Source organism: Beta vulgaris, chromosome 8, assembly GCF_026745355.1.
Source record: "Beta vulgaris subsp. vulgaris cultivar EL10 chromosome 8, EL10.2, whole genome shotgun sequence".
Classification (NCBI taxonomy): domain Eukaryota; kingdom Viridiplantae; phylum Streptophyta; class Magnoliopsida; order Caryophyllales; family Amaranthaceae; genus Beta; species Beta vulgaris.
This window is the reverse complement of record NC_079209.1, coordinates 2,656,056-2,677,248: the sequence shown is the minus strand read 5'-3', so window position 1 is coordinate 2,677,248 and position 21,193 is coordinate 2,656,056. Positions and strand designations below refer to the sequence as shown.

Sequence of the window (21,193 nt, the reverse complement as noted above, 5' to 3'; positions counted from 1 at the left end):
AGAAGCTATTATGCATTATATATAGCTAGTTAATCATAAATATGCTTACATGTATTGTACTAAGGTTCAATTTTATTTCAATACACGATATTGAAATCTAATTTCAAATTTCGCCTTTGGTCCAACAATAGTTATAATTATACTTGAAACTAATCTATTACCCATACATACATCATATACTTCCTCCGTTTCAAAATAGATGATACATTTTGACTAAAACGCTTTTCGATGCACTACTTTGACTACTAATATCTTTAATTATGTATTAGAGTAAAGTATAAAATTTTGATTTTCTGAAAATATACATTAAGACAAATCCAACAACATATTACATTATAACATTTGATTTTACCTAATAGTAAATAATGCATGGTCAAACCTCATTCATGAATAGTAGAAAAGTCAAAATGTATCATCTATTTTGAAACGGAGGAAGTACATATAATTTATCTAATTTATATATTCAACTTTATTCATGAGCATTTTAAGCTATATAAGTTCTTCTAAATTCAATTCATTTATCGTTACTATCTTATGTCGAGCTCACTCAAGCTAAGTTCATTACAATGATATTATATCCGACAACAAAATAGAAAAGGAAAAAAAAACCTAAGAGAGAAGGAAAGGCTCATAGAATGACGGTGTATAGAGCTAGTATACCCTATCATTTTCAACGACTTGACGTCCAAGCAACCCTTCTCATATTTTTGTAGAAAAACTCCACTATTATACGCTTTTCCATACTTCTTTCTCTCTCCAAAAACCAGCTCATAAACAAACCGCAGCAAAATCAAATTTCTTCCTCCATTAAAATCATTTCCTTATCTTTCAAACCCATATTTTACTTCTTTCAATTTTCCCTCTTTTTTCTACTTTTACTTCAAAACTTCCCTTACAAAAAAAAAAAAAAAAAAAAAAAAACCACCCTTTATAAAAATCTGTTCTTTAAACTGCACTTTTTCTGGGTTTATCTTCTACTTAAGTGGGTAGTTATCATCTTCTTCAAAATTGCTTCAGTTTTTTTTCCTGATTAAAATTTTGAAGCAAATAAAAAAGGGATGAAATGACATGGTGCAACATTAATAACCCTTCTACTAGCAGTAATATTAATATTAATATCAACAACAATGATCATACTAATATCCCAATTATTGAAAGTGGAATAAACTCCAAAATTAATCCAATTCATACCATTTCTTGTCCTTCATGTGGTCATCATATTCCTCTTCAAGACAAGGTAAAGTTATTTAATTTTATTCAAACATCTAATAATTTTATTTATTTTTATTTCAAGTATTCATTAATAAAATTACACTTTTATGGGGTTTGTTAATTTTTTTTCATTTGGGATGTTTTGATAAATTTTTTCAGGCAGGAGGAATAAATGATTTACCTGGGTTACCAGCAGGAGTGAAGTTTGATCCAACTGACCCAGAAATTTTGGGACACTTAGAAGCTAAAGTAAAGTCTGATTTTAGTAGATTACATCCTCTACTCGATGAATTTATACCCACAATTGAGGGTGAAAATGGAATTTGTTATTCTCATCCTGAGAAATTACCAGGTTTGTGTTTTTTTAATTATTTACAGTATTAAAGTTCTTATTTTTTTTAGGGTATTTTTAAAAATTTTATCTTGGGTCATCTAAAATGGGTTAACATGCATGTCTAATTGCATTTTTTTTTATCCATATGAGCCACGAAGGTAGTACAAAGTACAAAGAAGGGGAGGGGGGATTCAAACCTATAATTTATAGTTCACACAGCACCTCAATCTTAACCATTAGGCCAAGATATCCTTGGTTATATCTAATTGCATATTTTATTGTTGTAATCACTGTTTAATTAATTGTGTTTGAATGCAGAAATGTGTAATTATATAAAATTAAGTAGTATTATGGCGTGCTAAGGAAATATGAATGTTGTTTTCAGTTGATTTATGACACATTTCCATTTGGTTTGCTTCCCTTGTAAGCATCTAAGTTTAAATAAGTTTTTGTGGGTTTTGGAATTTTGCTAATTTTTGGAATTTCCTACCAAATGATACAAATTTATGCAATTAATTCCAACCAAAACCCTGAATTCATGCTTGGTAATTTTGGGCTAATGGGTGTTTTTACTAAAACAACATGTCATTTACTCAAATTCTTATGAAAATGAAACTCCAATATATATAGGAAAAAAAAACTTATTATTGCTAATTGTATGACAGCTTTTGGAGATTCCATGGACTAGTTGCAAGAAAATTTAATAAATTTTTTTCTTAAAATTAGGCCTCTAGACACCTAAATATTATTTTGGCATATATATAGCAAAATAAAAGAAACATTCATAGCGTTTTTCTTTGATTTTCTTCTAAGGGATCAATTTCATCATTATTAGAAGTTATAATAATGAAAGAAATGGAAAAGAGCCAAGAAAAACCAAGGATTTCTTCCCCAAAATATATCTCGCATTCCGTTACAACTTTTATCTTACATCTGAGTGTAGACGTATAATCTATGATATTTCAATGTCGTGCGCTCTTGTACGGAGCACATGTTAGAAGAGAATGTGTGTGTGAGAGAGAAATTGCACCCACATGTGTAGGGTGTATGAAGATTTAGTGTACCAATCTATTATACTTGTATGGTTGGTTAGTGGCTAAGATATGATGATTGCTCTTCAAGAATTTTTGATGTGTCATTGTTTGAACATCATCTGATGGCTCTCTTTACATTTCCAATCTTAATATGTCCTATGATCTCTCATTTTATGTAAAACATGTCTTATCCCAAGAAACTCTTTTCATTCCTATTGTGTGTAAGTTTATGGGACCTATTAAGTGATCAGATAATTGAAGAAAGAGAAAATATTTACACACATGAAGCCATGATCCATTTCGTGCATATTACTCACTTCAAAATCAGAAAGAAATAAGCTTTATACTCCCTTGTATTATTCATTACATAAATGTCATGTATATATATGCATGTATATTATTCAACCTTATATTGAAGCCTTCAAATTGTCTTAAAACAATTTTCTGCTGTTAATCCCTTTAGATAACCAATATGTTTCATATGATTATGAAATTGATGGGTGCATTACTCCGACACCTTCATTTACCTCAAAAACGGGGTGTCATGTCGTGTCCGACACGACACTTTACTTGGATACTTCATTTTAAACTAAAAACTTGACTTTTCCCTACAAAATAGCCGAGTAGGACACTTGAACACCCATATCCGAGTAGACACTCAATCCGTGTCTGAGTAACATAGGGTGCAAGTGTGCAACTGAAATCTCTGGAATTTTGAGTTATCCGAGTCTCAATATTATGGCAAAAGACTGTTTTTACTACCAATTTTACCTCTAATATTGTGATTGTGAAAGATCCCTTGATCACATGATATATGCAAGACTTTAGTTTATGCTCCATTTTGAGAACAGTTACTTGTCCAAAGATTAATACAGAACCATACATTTGATACTCTACTAGATTTAAGTAACAGTACATATCTCTAAAGAGAACTTGATATAGTTTACTTTTATAGATTCATATCCTAACTTTTTCACCATATCACACAAACTAAATAATGATATGATAATAACTACCACCTTCATATATTACTTCCTTTTTTGTAAAAATACTTTTATGTATTGATTTCTTGTAAATCAACCAATATTAGATAGAAGTTGGTTTATTTTGTTGTCATAACAACCTTACTTTTAACATGAATTACTAAACTCTATGCTGGAGTGTGTATCATAGTATTACCTTTGCTTTATACCATATGAAAGACAGAAAGAAAAGGTGAGTTAAAATGCAAAGAGATCACTATTAAGTGATGCTTAAGAAAAGAATCTTGCTTAACTCCAGCTAGTTAATTCTGTCTTAACTATTTTTCTTTCTGAACTTTTGTCTATGGTGAACTGAAAGATCTCAAGTCTTCAACTTCAACACTAGCTTCTAGCTCCTATGTTACTTGGACTCTTCGTTTTACTTCAAGTACCCGTGTCGGATACTCGACACTCGGACATGGGTACAACTCTTAGACACTTCATTTTGGGCCAAAATCATTGAAAACTTTCACAAAATAGTCGAATCGTATACTTGGACGCATACCCATGTTATACATGGGTACCCGAGTCCGAGTAACATAGTCTAGCTCTATCATATGAAATTGTGAATTATTAATAGAATGTAAGTACAAGTTTATATTATATAATTAAGCTACTTTTCAGTACTACCCTATTGCTAAACCCATCTTGTTTATACTAGGAGTACACTCAATTGTTTTGTACTTTATAATAATTAATATATTGAATGAAGGTATGATGGAAAAATAAAGCTCTTTTGTACTACTCCCTCCTTCAGGGTAGAAAAGACAGCTGCATGTTTGGATTTCATGAAGTAGCTTTTGGTGGTACATATTTGTGGTGATAATTGCTACTCTATGTTCAATGGTGGAACTTTGAATAAATGTTGTGGTGTATTAGATGGTTGATTGGGATGTGTAGACTTTGGTGCCTCCTAAGGATTTATTGATCATTGTTTTCACAACGGAATCCAAAATACATCCTCTATCGCATATTAGTTTACATACTTTTATGGTCTCTAATTAAGACGCACTTTTGACCAATTATATCTCTAAATTTGTATGACTATTAGTTATATAAGTTGAAATATTCAGAATTAACATGTAGACGAATTTTGTAAGATACCACATGACTGTTTTCCTTATATATTAGTCAGATTTTAAAGTCGAAGTTTGCAAAATTAAACAAGAAAAAAAGAGTGGAACTATGTAATCTCATCTAGGAAGAAGAAACTATCATGCATAGAGTAACATATGAGAATTTTAGCAAGATTATAAATTTATTTGATCCCAACTATGTTAATTGTATACACAATATGCTAGCTTGCATTAGTATAGTAATGATTTTTTCTTGTAGTTTGTTTGTTACATCTTAACAAAACTTTTCTTGTAGTGCATAATATAAGTTCTCCAAAGCTGATATTGTGAAGTCTTGTTGTTCACCCTGAATTAGGTGTGACCAAAGATGGTGTAATGCGACATTTCTTTCACTGTCCATCAAAGGCATACACAACAGGAACAAGAAAGCGAAGGAAGGTGCACACGGATGAAGACGGAGGCGAAACAAGATGGCATAAGACAGGCAAAACTCGGCCTATACTTATCAATGGCTCAGTAAAGGGATTCAAGAAGATATTGGTATTGTACACTAACTATGGAAGGCAAAGAAAGCCAGAAAAAACTAGCTGGGTAATGCATCAATATCACCTTGGTGAAAATGAGGAAGAAAAAGATGGTGAATTTGTGCTTTCAAAGGTGTTCTACCAAACACAACCTAGACAATGTGGTTCAACCATCAAAGAATTACCTCAAGAGAAAGTACATCATCCTCCATTGATGAAAACCCCCCTCAATTATTACCACCCATCTTACCTATCTTATGATCATCATCATAATCATCATTCTAATGTTTTGGCTGACCAAAATAGAGAAAGCCCACCTCAGTTGATCCCTAATTTGATACTGCAAGGTGATGGGTCGTCGTTGTTTTCGATTGCTGCTCCTAGAAAATAATCATGAGAACCTATGTTGCTCAGACTCGGTACCCATGTCCGACACGGGTACGTGTCCAAGTGTCCGACTCGGCTATTTTTTTGGAATTTTTTCTATTTTTTAGCCCAAAACAAATGTCGAAGTGTCCCACCCATGTCCGAGTGTCGAGGATTCGACACGGGTACTTGAGGTGAAATGAAGAGTCCGAGCAACATAAATGAGAATTGTACTTGGAAGTAAGGTACATTACATACAGACATACAGTACTATACAGAAGACTAGAACAAATAAGGACTTTTTTTCTTTTGGTGCTAACGAGCGACTAAATGCAGTGATGTAGATGGGATACGATACTAGGTCTTGGGCACGTACTATCTCCACAAGAATTCACCATCTAAGCTAGATGACATCGATCCACACAAATAACGACTTATTTGGTGATGAAAAAGGTGGATATTATTTGGTTGAATATTCAAGGATTGTTGGAAAATTGTTACTTTTCATGGAGGAATTTGTGCTGCAAGAGGCCATGCAGGAAGAAGTAGAAATCATCTGTGCACCTGCTATATATGTTGATGCACTATTATCAATTTACTGATTAACACACTTTTTTTTTCTTCTTAGGATTAGGAAGCATGAGATGGCATTTATTGGTTAAAGCTGTATAGATATTATAAATTTTCAGTGTGCATGGGATCTGTAGGTTATACTCAGATTAGCAGGATTGATGAAAGATCTTAGGTTAGTTCTTCTTTGTAGTATTTTTTTTTTTTTCTTTTACACACTTCGAGGGGAAGTGAATATTCTACTAGTTCACACAAGGTTTTCTTGTGGGCCAAGATGACAAAAGAGGGGCATTTATGCCAAAAGAGAAGATTCAAAGTAGGCAATTTTTTTTTTTTTAACAAAAAGTATATCCAAATAAAGAAGGTGGGTGAGATAAAAAAATATAAATATATATTATTATAAAGAGTGTATTATTTTGTTTGTTCAATCTATTAATTGAACGTTTCGGGAATAAATAAATGATATTAATTTTTTCTGTATTTTAGTTAAATGGAGATTTGTTTAGTCAGTGAATATTTGAAGAGGTGATTTGGTCATTTCACTTAATGAAAGTTTCACTGAATTCATCTCTCTTTTTCGCTGGTGAATTTGTTCTTCATTAAGAAATTTTATTTCAAGTTACCTTTTATTTGGTGAACAATTCCAGAGATATATTGGGATGGAATAAGTTGGAGTATAAGCATTCTTATGATTTCCATCATTTTCGATTTTAAATTTTCTCTGTTTGTTTCATGGAATTTGAGATGTAAATTCTATATTAATGTACAAGTACTATGCTACAAAAGGAAAACCTATCATTTTAAGATACAGAGTTACACTAATACTCGTCACTGTCAAGTACTGATTCAAGTATGCAACAAATGAAATACCTAATCTATAAGTATAATATTGGAACAAACAGCAACCATTAAGAAATTAGTGGAAGTATGTCATTCAACATTATTAATTAATGAGTAATTTTCAGTTTGCAGACTTGATAACAACATATACTATACATTACTTAACTGTAACTTGAATTATAAGTTCTTCCTTTGATCACTTTAACTTGAATTATACGAGTTCAGCTATAGTGGGTTAGAAATGCATTTCCTAATAACGTTTTTTAATCATTCTAAATCTCATTCGACTTTAACCGGACTCAGCTCAGGTTGGGTCTCGAGTCGAGTCAGTTTTCGAGACCCGAGTCAGTTTTCCAAGATCTATCCAGCATGGGATATACGCCCAACTTTTCCTAATAACGTTTTTTAATTGTTATAAATCTCATTCGACTTTAACCGGATTTAGCTCAGGCCAGGTCTCGAGTCGGGTCAGTTTTCCTGAGTCTACCAGCATGGGATATGCGCCCAACTTTGACGTCAACCAAACACTTTGTGAAAAAATTCATATCAGCTGACGTCTGATGTGCGCCCAGGAGCGCAGAAGGAAACACCAATACAATAAACTCATAATTAAACACGAAAAAATACAGCAATTTCACTATGTAAGAAAGTAATACAAATTTTGGTGCAAAACTACCGAACTGCCCGTAACAGAGAGTAACTAATCTCTCAAACCGTTAGACCTACACTACAAAGAAAACCCATAAAATAATGTCTTGTCAATACTCAGTTATCCAATGAAACTAAACGTCCCTAAGAATATACAATATGGGGACAATTGCCATTCTACCTACAGTAGTTACATCAAAGCAAACAAGGAAACTTCACAAACTCTCATCCAAGAAACATCTTTCTGTCTCTCCAGAAACCAAAATGAAACTGTAGATATCAGAAGTTCTAACAACATAAACATACAGCCCTTGTAGTCAGAGAATTACTAAGTTCCCCTCGACTCAGCTAAGTCAAAAAATAGCAACATAACTACAGCCGAATCTCCTGTCCAAACCTATTGACGTATTACTTGGGTCATCAGGACTTGTTCAGGATGCATTTTTCATACAAAGCAACAAAATCCTTCTTCTTGGCACCAGCCCTAAGCTTGAATACCTCATCACCGAAATTGTTTTCTGTGAGCTCTTGCTTTAGCCTCTGAATTGTAAACTTTCTATAGTCGTCTGTGTCAACTTGTTGACTGCTTTCATCATCACCAGCTGTGAAAACTGAATCATTGTCACCTGCTGAGGCTACTTGCTGTACTGGGCTGATGGTACTTTTTCTTCTTTTGTTTGCCCTCATCTTATCAGCATCCATATCCTCCATAGAATCCGCAGCCACATCATGGTCATCCACCCTGGAGCGCTTTCCATGTGAGGCAGTCTTAAGCTTTGCATCAAGGGCAGACTCATTTAAACGAACTGATGTCAGCTCTTGTTGGACCATATCAAGTTTCGCCTGCGTAGCCTGCAACTGATGAGATAGCGCCTCTGCCCGGCGATTTGCTTCTCCCCTAGCAACACGTTCAGTCTCAAGGAGACTCTCAAGCACTTGAACAGTACTAGCTCTCTGCTCATTGTTAGATTTCATAAGTACTTCAATTTCCTTCTGCCTTTCTTCTACCTGAGCCTCCAGCAATCTCACTTTAGCATTGGCATCATATTCAGATGCACGAAGTGTTTCTAGTTCATTGGCCAAGTCATTTTTCTCCCTCTGCAAGTGGTCAATCTGCCTCTCAGCACGCTCAATATGAGCCAATCTTTCCATTGCTGTCCGCTGGATTTCACTTCTTTCCTTCTGAGCAGCAGCAGCATCTGATCGTGCTTTATCAGCCACCTCAGTGGCTCGTTTAGCTTCTTTTTCAGCTGCTCTACATCTATCTTGCACCTCATCAAACCTCTTGAACTCAGATTCATATTTCTGCTCCACATGAACTTTTTCCTGCTCAAGTATTTGAGCTTCTCTCTCATAAGATTGTGCAGCAGCATTTGCAGCATCCAGCTTCTCATTTAACTCTTTTATGTCACTTCTACAGCCTGATATTTGCAACTCATAGCTAACTATCTTGGATTCAGCAGCCTGAGGGGAAACTCATCAAATAAATGAAATATGCCCAAAAGAATGACCAAACATATTATATGCTTGGATCAAGCCAATAAGTATTAGTCCAGAACGTGGGTAGTAAGGCAGAGGCACATAGCACCCAAAAAGTTTAAGATCAAAATTAGTTATGGAGTTTACCATTAACCCATCTTTGTCGCGGCTTAACTTTTAGTTAACCTCATCTCTATTATATTCAGCAATTTTTTTCCATCAGCTCAAAGTATGAAAACACTTACGATCATTCAAGGTACTATTTTTTTTTTTACTGAAGTATATAAAACAAGGTACCTTCAACTCATAACTCAAAGTTGCCAATCGCTGCTCCGCATGCTCTATTTTTGCTGCCTGGTCCTTTATTTCCTCTTCCTGAAAGTTAGAGAACATTAAAAAGATAATTTAGCGACTTTTTCTGCAAACCTAATAATTCCAAAAGTTGTGCGTAAAATGAAAGCTACATGTTCATCAGAAATATGCTAATATTTTAGAAAAAGATGAGCAGAGGATCTTGGAATAGAAGAATTAGTTAAAACCTTCTTTGCTAGATTACTCGCGAATTCATTTCGAAGGGTATCTTCGCGGGATTGTCTAGTATAATCTGCACGCTCCTGCACCACAGCTGCTTTTTCAAGGGCTGCTTTAGCTTCTCGAACAGCAATATCATACTTCCGTTTCCACTCATCTGCTTCTTCTTGAGCAGATTTAACTTGTTCACGAGCTGCGGCCAATCTTGCTTCTGCAGCACTGCTTTTGGACTTGAGAGCTGCTTTTTCAGCACTCGCTTGTTCTTCTTCAACTTTCTGTTTCGATAATCCATGCTCATATTTCCTTTTCCAATCAGTTGATTCCTGCCTCACAGACTCCAGAGATTTCAACAGGCTGGAAGATCTTTCCTCCAAGGAGCTGCATTTGCTCCGCAAAGACGTTATATGGCTCATATACTCATCAGCAACCTTCTTCTTTTCATTTATAGCATCCTCATAACGCTTTATGTAATCAGCTTTTGACTTCTCATTTGCTTCCAACTGTTTATTGAGTAAATTCATCCGATCTTCAATCGATCTACATTTTAAACTCAATGAACTCTTCTCGGATGTGACTTGGTCAATTCGCTTCCTGACAAGGTCAGCAATTGGACCTTCCAAACTGGAAAAGTTTAATGTTAATATAGCCCAATCAACAATAACATAGTCCCAAGACAAAAGACAAAAGACAAAAAAAAGCACTAACCTTTGCTGTAGAAAATTTGCCAGTTTAGGCCATTTTCCAGGACCAAAAGTTGACTTTTCATAATCCGAACAAAGATCATCAAGGATCTGCATATGAAAATATTCTCCAAATCAGAGTTCCAAATGCAAGCATGCACAAAATAAGTTGAATGCACACTGATTTCAGTTCCTAGACCACAATGTCTCATGAAATCAAATACCAAGAAAATTTAATATGTCGAGGCACAGAAGAAGCAAACGGAAAAAACAGCTCTAACAGATTTCCTTCAGTCTTCACCCGAGTTCTCTTCAAACAATAGGAGTCAGAGAAAGCATAAAAAGGTAATGTTGGAAACCCAGTCAAGTATACCCAGTATAACACCTCAAAGGAAAAGATGTCAGATATCTACAAATTGAATGATCAGTTTTCAAGTGGACAAAATTATTTGGAAATTAATCCAAATGACAATATACTTCCTCCGTTTCAAAATACTCGCTACACTTTCCATTATGGGAAGTTTCACATTACTTGCTACACTTCTTTTTTGGGCAATAAACTTTCTCTATCTCTCTCTTCCCACATGGGTCCCTTTTCTTTTTACTCTCTACCTCTCTCTTCTCCAAAAATTGCCTAGGAGTCCGTGAATTGAGAAGTGTAGCGAGTAAAATGAAACGGGGGAAGTAATTTACACGAAATAAGCACTAGGAAAATTGGATGTCGTGGATTTAAATTTCGGATTGAATTACCAAACTATAGGACTCAGAAAGAGCAGAAAAAGCAATGTTGGAAACCTAGTTTATAATACCAAGTCTAACACCATAAACGAAAAGATAGCCCAGATGTTAGTATAAATTTAATGATCAGTTTACAGGTGGACAAAGTTATTTGGAAAAGGATCCAAATGGCAATATAATTTACTCGAAGTAAGCACTAGGAAAATTGGATGTCAAATTATTGGGTTGGATTCAAACTTCGGAATGAGTTATCAAATTTAACATATTGGGTTTAATAGATATTACAGCAATCTCACAACCTAATCCGATCTTAAAACGAATTGGCATATGAGAGAAGGAGATGATACTCTTTGACGCATAGATTTTTCTTTTTATTTCAATCTCCCTACTATTAAGTATTAACCTAACTAAAACCTACGCTTACTTGAGAAGGGATCCATGAAAGTTTCATCAAAGTCATGTGGGATTGACAGAGAGATTTGATCTACTCTCTCAATTATTTACATGTTATTACATGCAACGTCAGTCAGATTTGGAGAGCAAAAATGAGAACACCAAAGCTTGAACCGCAGTACAAAGCAGAACATAATTAAATAAACTACAGGGAAAGTTTATAACGGATCAGCCGTAGTTACACATTACTTTCTGCATATACATATCTGTTTCAGCTGGGACTCAGATGCATTGCATCATCCTTCAATGGAGAAATTTAAGACTTCTGTTGCTAATTATTTCTACGTTTTGATTTGTTTTCTTCATCATGCTTTCTTCTGTCTCACCATACTTAAGACTAGTAACTCACCACACGGAAAGATCAATAGTGAATCAAGAAGAAAAAAATATTATGTTCAAGTTTAGGAACTGAATTACAAAAATTATATTCCAAAGGTTCTTGACTTTTCATAGCTACTTATTAGGGCACTGTGAAAGTTGAAGGCGACGTTATAAAGAAATTCGTACAAAAATGTTTCTATTCCATTTAAATTAATTTCCAAATTTCATATTCCAATTCCATCCTGTCATAATTGAATTAAGCAACCAATGGATAGTTCTCCTAGTTTACCATCTTCAAAAACTAAAAACATATCTACTGAGTTCAGCCTCCCCTCTAACTTCACCTCTTTCTCCCTTATCTACCCACTATTAATCTACTTGGTTACCTCGATACACTCATTTATTCCCATTTTCAATCCCTCTCAGCCCCCTTTGACATTTCACAACTGGAAGAAAATTCTATTTGGCAGAGGAAATAGATGGACTGGAACCCCACTGAAATAAAAAGCTAAATCACAACTCTTCTAAATGAAAAGTTTAGCCCCATACGAGGTTTGCAGCTTTCTCCAGACCTTAGGATAAGCATAAAAAAAGGGTAATATTTTCGAGTTCCTTCATCATGGTTCTCTCAAGCACCCATCTAAGTGAGATATATACCATTTATAGGAATTTTTGTTTCTTTCATCTTTCACAAAGCCACACCCATCACCTGAACGTTCTAATTTAGTTTCTAGATGCACCTAACAGAAACGACACTTTCCCACACTGAGATATGATTCTAAACTTCAAAACATGAGACCTATATGTGAATATGAAGCTTTGCATACCCTAACAAAGAGTGTAAAAAGAATGATAAGATACCCCAAGAAAACTTATCCTGGATTAGGCCTCTTGAAGCTTATAGGATTTCCGAACAAGGAAATTACATGATATTACAATATCCGAGATTCTAAGTACCTCAAAATTTAAATGAACCATATGCTAGCAAATGCAATCACATAGAACAGATAAAGATGTCACCTGAAGCACTTAGCCCAGCCAATTAAAGCTACAAACAGACATGTACACCTTTAAGGTAGGCTAACGTCTGTTGCCTCTCTCTATTAAACACAAAGAGAAGTAGCCACTAGAATTTTATTTGGTCGATTAACGAAGATGGTAGTAAACAGGATGAGCATAAAGATATACAGAATTAAGACAAAGAATATGTGCCGAATCTATTTCATCACAAACAAACACGAGATAGAGAAAGTAAGAGTTACTAAGACAAATTCACCTTGAGGACTTGCTCTAACTTTGCATCAACAGAATGACAAGCTGCTCGTAATTTCTTTTCCATGTTCTGAATAGTATTTGAGCATTGCATATCTGCCTCCATAAAAACATTTCTTTTGTAATCCTGGATAAACAGAAAAGATTAATTTAGTCTTTAAAACACTCCAGACACAGCCTAAGTGTATTAGCCACAAATCCAAAGACTAGTATGAAATTGATCCGGCCCAAATCCCTCCAGGACATAAGAGATGGTCAGAAGACTTCTTAGCATAGGTTAACAATTGCACTTCAAACCCAAAAATATGAGATTGAACGCCTAGATACAGACCCAAGTCATCCAACCTACTCAAAATAGTGTGAAAGAGAAAAAGACCAACAAAACAGCGTGATGAGCCCACTAAAAGCTAGTACCAAAATTATGCACTTTAGACCAGAAAAATTAGATTGAACCAGCCCAACTGACATCTCCACAAATTGGACCACTACAATTCATTATTTGACACCATACAGCAGAAACCCTTATATAGCATTCTACAGTAGCAATTGCATGATCTATTCACTTTAGGTTGTTGTGCAGTGCTGGCCAAACCAAATCATCTACATGTCCCTTTCACTGATAGTCAGGCTGCCATATTAAGCGGCCTTAAAAAAAATAGGATACACCAAAATTATCAGTTAGTTAGGCTATATGTTCCACAAGCAACAAGGTAATCAACTGCTAGACAATATGTTCGACAGGCGACAAGGTGATCATTTGCCACGACATTCCCGCACATGCTAAGGGACAGTTTACATCTACTGAACACTTGGTGTGTGTTTTGAGCCCCAGCAAAACAATAACTTCCTTTTTCGCTTTGTTTTCCAGCCATCAAGAGACTTGATGGCCCGCCCTCCTCTGTTCTTTATTCTTCTTACAGTCATGGGGCTGGGTTGGCTGGTTTGGGAAATAAAGTTATTCCGATTTCACGTTCGATTTCTTCTAACAGGTATCAAGTCATGCCCTCACAAAAATGATATAGGGGCAAGGCTGAGATGGTACAGAAGAAGTCTGCTTGCCACGGTCAGACTCTATTGTCTAATGCGTCAGCATCACAAAGATAAAAAGGAAGTAAAAGGAAGAGAAGAATGACTACTTCCAAAAGCAGTCTTTTACTGTTAGTAAGGCGAATCTTATAAAAGAATCTATTTTCATTTATCTTTTGAATTACTCATATATATCCAATGAATTTGATTTCGCATTGGAAACTATTCTAGGAGAAGTTCGAATCCGTTTCGTTCGGATATTGATCGGTCTTGGTTTGACATGGTTTACGCGCCAACTGCTGCAGATGCAGGCAGTAAAGAGTGCAGAAAAATACAAACAGCAAAAGCGGTATGAAGTATGAACTATGAAATACTCTATATGCAAGTACTTTATTAAGTACCTCAAAAGCCTTTCTAAAGAAAGTCTGGAGTAGCTTTTCATATTTCTGCCTTACTGAGCCAGCCCCCACAGCGCAAGCATTGAAGATGCCTAAGGCCTTCTGTACAGCCACTTCATGTGCTTCTCGTAGCGCTGCCTAAAACCAAAAGAATTTAAAATGTGAAGAAAAAGCAAATACCAACCAATATTATTTTACGGACTATACTTACTTCATCAGGTGGCTTAGAACGATCAAAGGAAGACATATACTCTTCAGTAGCTGAATCATATGCCCTTCTGCACTCTGATTCTTCAACACTCTACAGAGCAAAAAGTTTATGCTTTAGACAAAGCATTTGGCTAAATGTAATGTAAGACAGATTGTTGAAACAGCTCTCAACAAGCTGCTCCCAGAATTTATTGTAACACAGTGAGAATCAAGTCCTTCAATTCATTCTTATCAGTCAAGTATCAAAGATAATATGAGTTATATAAATCAGTTAATACCTTAAACAGATATAATTGTGAAATTATCCCAATTGATAACATCAGAAATTAAGAAAACCTATATGATAAAAAAAAAGACAAAAATAAGAGAAATAACAAAGCAAAAGAAAAGAAAAAATGCACTACCTCTATAACCAATAGAAGTTGATCACAGGGAGAGGACGAAGACAAACACTTTCTTCTGATTTGTTTTTTTGTTTTGAAAGAACTGATTGGATTTTAAGTCCAATAGGAAACAATTATCTGCATTACTTGTAAGCTAGACCGTCACTTGACCCCAAAGTTTGAAGTCAATAATTTTGATATGATACTCCCACTAACACCAACACGAGGAGGGATATGCTAGAGACAGATACAACTTAGCTATTCGGATCACCTCATCAGGTAAGCAACCCTGATCCCAGAATTTTGAGAAGGGAAAGAAACACAGAATGGAAGGGCCTAATTGCATAGGTAAAAGGAAAACGAGACAAATGAAGAGAATAGACATAACTGGTGCATGGTGGGGAGGTGGAGATGCAGCAGTACATCAAATAAAATGCAATCTACACCAGCACAGGAACAAATCAACACTTGCTTCAGAAAAAATACCTTAGATTAACCCTACATCTGAAAATTGAAGCATCAAATGATAGACAGGAACGAAAAAAGTTTAGGGATTTTAGTCAACAGACAAAATTCCTATCATCACGAGAGTGCTGGGCAAACTTCAATTTTGGCCTATTATGCAATTTGAGAACCCCTGCTAAATCTTCAATTAAAGGTCAATTTAACGGAACTTCTTGAAATCAATAGAGGGCTTTATCTAAAGGAAAGCTATACAGAGCTATCTACAGCAGTAGCATATTGGAATCAGCATAGGTATGGACACTCGAAGAAGCTCTGAACAAATAAGACCAATCAACAAAGCCGATGATTTACTCATACAGTTACAAGTGCTCATATCAAAGGTGATAATAACAAAAAAAATATAACATCAAGTAGCAAGATTCCAAATAATAACAGCACGAATGTATTGAACATGTTAACTGAATGCTGACCTGCCAAGAAGACGTGATGGTAGGGACAGCCCCATGATTCAATGCATCCAAAAATGATTGTGTGATACCCGCAAGCATAGGTCCATTCATTGTGGTAGCCCCAACTTGCTTTGGCCTAGTTCTCTCAAACACGAACCTGGTCAATGCATCCAAACCAGATCTAAACTCTGGTCTCAATTTGTCCAACTGCATGTGAAGAATATAATTTCAGTAGGATATTACAACAAAAAAAAAGAAACATAATAAGGAAAATATACTAACTGCGATTTGGTCCAGACGCTGGAGTTGACTTTCATTGTTGAGTGGCCGCACAAGGGTGAAGCATTCTCTATCTGGAAATAGAGCTCGAATTGACTCCCGAATCTAATCATCAAAATTTTATCCATCAGAAGTTGTAACTGTTTGTGTGATAAATTAACAGTTTCTGCACTCTCCACTCTGCAGAAATGATTTATCCACACATCGCACAAAACACAGCTTCCAAAGTAGCAATTATAAGCATTTTTTTCCTTTCAAAGTCCTTGTACACAATAAAACACAGCATACAACATCTGAATATTGGGAATCCTAACTAATAGCCGGAAAAAAAGAATCCCCAGACATGAGATATATTTCAGATATATATTCAAATTTCTGGCCAGATGATACCTCATTCTTGGCAGCAACATCTTTTGCACCTCCTTGAACTGGTCTCAAAGCAAGCTCCAGATAATCTCGGGGAGTTATTTTCCTGTTATCTTCCGTCAAGTCCAGGTAGAAGTCCTGTAGAGCACTGATTTGATAAGATCACTCCAGAAAACTATACAAAATTGGTCAGATGCTACTGAAGAAATTACCCTCAAAAGCCAAACGAAGATTGGTGAGAATTGTCCTAGCTCAGAAGCTGACGTCTTGCTGCCAGAAGCTCTCACTCGAATATGCTTGGTCATTTCCGTCACAAGAGAGAGACGATCAAGTGCGGCCTCATCAATTCCGCCCATCTGAATGAGATGATGGAAGAATTATATATACCATATCTCAATCTCAACTTATAGAATATTTGCATTTAGCAATGTATTAAACACCAGTACATCACAAACCTATAAGAGATCAAGATACGCAATAAATAAACTACACTCCACAAGGGATTTATTCAGAAGAAACAATGTAATGTTCTAACCTGGTTATAGATGAACATGCTGGACAGCATGACAGCCAAGGAAAAGATCTGGGTGCTGTATGTTCCCTGAAAAAGACTTCGATTACAACAGAAGATATGATATAAAACGGTTCAAGGCAAGACCTGAAGCAAATTACAAAATGAACAATGATACAGAACACTTGTTTTTGTGCAACGCACACAGTAACTAAAGCTCATTAGTTTAGAGCAATCATACTCATGATCCAGGTTTGAATCCTGAGTCTCGCTCCTCTTGTGCTATCAGAGGACAGAGATACAGAGAGAAATTAATTGGTTCATAAGAAGGTTGGATAACCTTCTCTTCTAATTCTCTCCCCCTTCCCCCGATCACGATCCAAAATTAGATTGTGAATAAGTCCCTTCACAATGAATAAGTTCACACAAAGATAACTTTGAACCTCAGGAAGTAGGGAAACTTACCGTCTGATCATAGGCATCAATCCCCTCACTGTCCAAGAGAATAAGGTTATACTCAGTTCCATCTAAAGCAGTCCTCTTTAGCGGAACGCTCCACAGCCAAAGCCCTTTAGTGCACGGCTTATGAGTAGATGCAACTTGAAATCCACTGCTCCTGCCTAGAAGCTAAGCAGCGTGTGGAAGACATAAAAACAATCAATTAAATAATGCTTTTAAATCTAAAATCAATGAGAGATAGGATGAAAGAAATGTAGTTTGTGTTACAATGATCCTATCTAGCAACTAGCAACATAAGAGCTGAAAATCCTATTTAAAAGAGACATGAACAAAGCAGGCAAAGTGTTGTAGAATTGGCATCCAGTACTTTAAATTCAGACACATAGCAATATAGCACAAGAAGGTGCCTATTTATATGGATATACTTAATTGCATAAATCACTGGACTTTGTCATCTCAATGTCTCAACGCCAAAAGAAATTGACAGACTACAAAGATTAGCTATGAATAGCTTACAGCTCAGTCACAATTAGCATAGTGCAGTTATGGAGGGAATATACACTTGAACAGGAAAAATCACATTGCATTACAAAGTTGTCAAACGCCCATAAGCGAGACTAGTCAGTGATCAACATGTCATATGCTCCTATGAGTGACTTCTTGGTAAGTAGTACTATTCCACACTATGATCGACTCAAGGTACTCAAATACAATCACTAATTGGCAAGTCTTTTCCATCCAACATTACCACATCTTCACTCAAGTCTTTTCCATCCAACGTTACCACATCTTCACTTGTCTCCCACTCGTTACTAAAATTACAATCCATGTATTTGACTTTGTTCCAACTTAGCTTGAACCTTGAGATCCAAATGTCTGCCTTCATCGTTCCAATTTTTCATAAAATCTTCTTTCTTCAACCACCAATATAATATCATCCACAAACAACATACAGTACGCTATCTCATCCTGGATAGGCAAGTTATTACATCTATTACAGCCTCCAAAAGAATTCAATGCCCAAGATCCCTAATGCAGTCCTATCTTCTAGTATTCAGGTTTTTCCCCGAATCTTGTGGAATAGTTCTATAACAAACCAATACCAATCTTTCCTAAGCATCTCCAAACCTCCACAGGAATACCATATAGGCTAGTTGCTTTCTTCAGTTTCACTCTCTTCAATGCCTTCTCTGCCTCTATTTTCTAGAATTATTAACATATACTCTTGATTATAGAACGAGATATAGGGTAAAAATGGAGACACACCTTAGAAATATACTTCACGGTCCAAGAAAAGAGAGATACAAACACCCAATGATGTGAGAAGGCAGTCATAGAATTTATAAGGACGGCAGTCAATAGGGTAACATGAAGATTTCACTTCCCTATTTAATACTAAATTTTAATCTACACAGTTTGATTTTCATGCTTGCCAACCTTAAACTTTGACTATTAATATCTTTAATTGTTTACAATTAAAAATTATAAAAAGTTGATATTTGGAAAATATATGTCAAACTAATCTAACAAGATCTTACATGACTATATATTTCCTTACGATGGTCAAAGTAACTACATGATTATTCACAAATCACAAATGAAGGTCTCAGTGTAATATGTAAATAGTGTCAAAATACAAAGTGTGTAGATTAAACAAAGACACATGTATTAGTTAATAAAGAATTAACTTAAAGGATTCAAAGGGGTGTCAAGCCCATAAAATAAGCTGGGTTGGAAACAATGAAGAGTGAAGCTCAATGACTTACCAGTCTCAGATACCAAAAAAAGTTAATAAAATAGTACACCGATCCTTAATCATATGTAGAACCGTGCACAACCTTATAGAAAAAACTGCACAACCTAATCTACAAAAGCAAGGATGGAAATATGATACTTATGTCGAAGCGTCTGTATCCAACAAAACATCCTCAATAAACGCTTCCAATTGTTAGTCCATCCCAACTAATTACACTCATACTCTCCTTTCAAGTACACCATCAAATATCAATGGAACTATCTTCCACAATCTACACTTCATGTATTCTTTAACCTCCTTTTGCAATCTACCAAAACACCTTTCACTTTACCGGGGTAGACTCGACAAAGAAAAACTTAATTGAACTATTATTTGTGACACTGTTCAAATCACTAAGATAAATTACCATTTTTCTCAAAATCCTACTAGCTCCTAAATTCCCCCAATTGAACTATTCTTAGGGTAAACCACTGTAATATTGTTTCTAGTAGCTACAAGCCTACATTCGCCAAATTCATATCAAACTGTACCATGAAAAGTTAGCATGAGTGTTACATTGTTCAACATGAGCTCATTTCACTTTGGTTTATATTTTCTCTTTCCTCCGAAATTCCCCAACTTTTGGGAGTAAAGAAAAGTGAAAATTTATTAAGGAGTCCTTCCTTTCAAATCCTTCCATTTCCTTTCATTCAAATTTATTTTTTGAGCCAAACATTCGAAACTAACAACTTTCCTTCCACTTCCTTTCAACCAAACAAGTTCCTAATCATTGTTCACTATGGCAATACTTGCCGCCTGTCTCATCCAGAGACAAAAATGTCATACTCAAAAGTCAAAACCCTAATTTCTGCAACTACATATTCTAATACAATCACCCCATAAAAAAAAGCCTATAACAGCAGGAACTGAGCCTCATTGCTTGGAGGGAGAAACTTCTAGCAACTAAACTGTCTCAAATTATAACTCCGATTCCGCCATGGTGCCATTGCATAAAGCAATTAAATGACTATCAAGAATCATTCAGAATGAGAACATAACCTCTCTACAAAGCAAACTTCACATTCCACAACAAACCCTAATTTCAGCAAACAGTAATCATAAAAAACTCGAGCAGCACAAAACCAACCTAAAAGTTACACATAACATCACCACTAATAATTCAACACTAAACACTCAATTCAAAAAAGTTGCTACATTCTCCACTCACTTCAATTCCATTCAATTTAAAACATCCAACAAAATCAGCACACCACTCAAAAACAGTTCAAACCAATCTAAAAACCCCTAATTTCAAAACCCTAACCCTAAAAATGCACACAAAAAAAGCATGAGGAGAGAGAAAACACCTGATTAAGAATAAAACTCTTGCCCTGTCGAGCGCGGCCGCAAACAGAGACAACTCCAATAGGATCTTTAACAAGTTGAAGAGTAGCTAGGGCTTCTGGATCTAACCTAAACTTGCCCTTTTCGTCGCAATACACGAATCTAATTGGTCGCGCAGTTCCCGAGACAGTCGCCGGAGAAGACGACGACGTCGGAGTTGTGAACGCCGGCGAACGCGACGGTGGTGATGGAGTTTCCGGCGAAGAGTTGCCGTTGTCTCGGGTGGTGCTCCCCCCTCGGAAGAGTCTTTGCATCATTTTGGGGGGAAGTGCAAGTGTGTTTTTTGGTTGTGTTGTGAGAAAGGTTTATATTTATTGGGGTTTGTGTGGGGGACTTTTTAGTTTTTGCAACTGCTGGAAATTAGTTGCTTTTGGGGGAGAATTTTGAATTGTTGAGGTGGATGGAGGT

At 35.7% G+C, this 21,193-nt stretch overlaps 2 protein-coding genes across 2 annotated transcripts; one reads left to right on the top strand and one right to left on the bottom strand.

Moving 5' to 3' along the window:
• Window positions 1–550: 550 nt before the first annotated feature.
• On the top strand, window positions 551–6,618 carry LOC104900619 (NAC domain-containing protein 10). Its single transcript, XM_010688092.4, has 3 exons — window positions 551–1,237; window positions 1,372–1,564; window positions 5,034–6,618. The coding sequence occupies exons 1-3, from the start codon at window positions 1,064–1,066 to the stop codon at window positions 5,591–5,593; spliced, it is 927 nt and encodes a 308-aa protein (XP_010686394.1). The 5' UTR covers window positions 551–1,063; the 3' UTR covers window positions 5,594–6,618.
• Window positions 6,619–7,587: 969 nt separating this feature from the next.
• LOC104900618 (uncharacterized) lies at window positions 7,588–21,193 on the bottom strand. The gene is made up of 14 exons (XM_010688091.3): window positions 20,749–21,193; window positions 17,653–17,814; window positions 17,212–17,277; window positions 16,889–17,032; window positions 16,701–16,814; window positions 16,314–16,415; window positions 16,053–16,238; window positions 14,736–14,825; window positions 14,528–14,662; window positions 13,105–13,227; window positions 10,342–10,427; window positions 9,645–10,257; window positions 9,403–9,480; window positions 7,588–9,090 (listed from the first exon to the last, which is right to left on the bottom strand). Exons 1-14 carry the CDS (start codon window positions 21,040–21,042, stop codon window positions 8,047–8,049), a joined length of 3,237 nt encoding a protein of 1,078 aa, XP_010686393.1. The 5' UTR covers window positions 21,043–21,193; the 3' UTR covers window positions 7,588–8,046.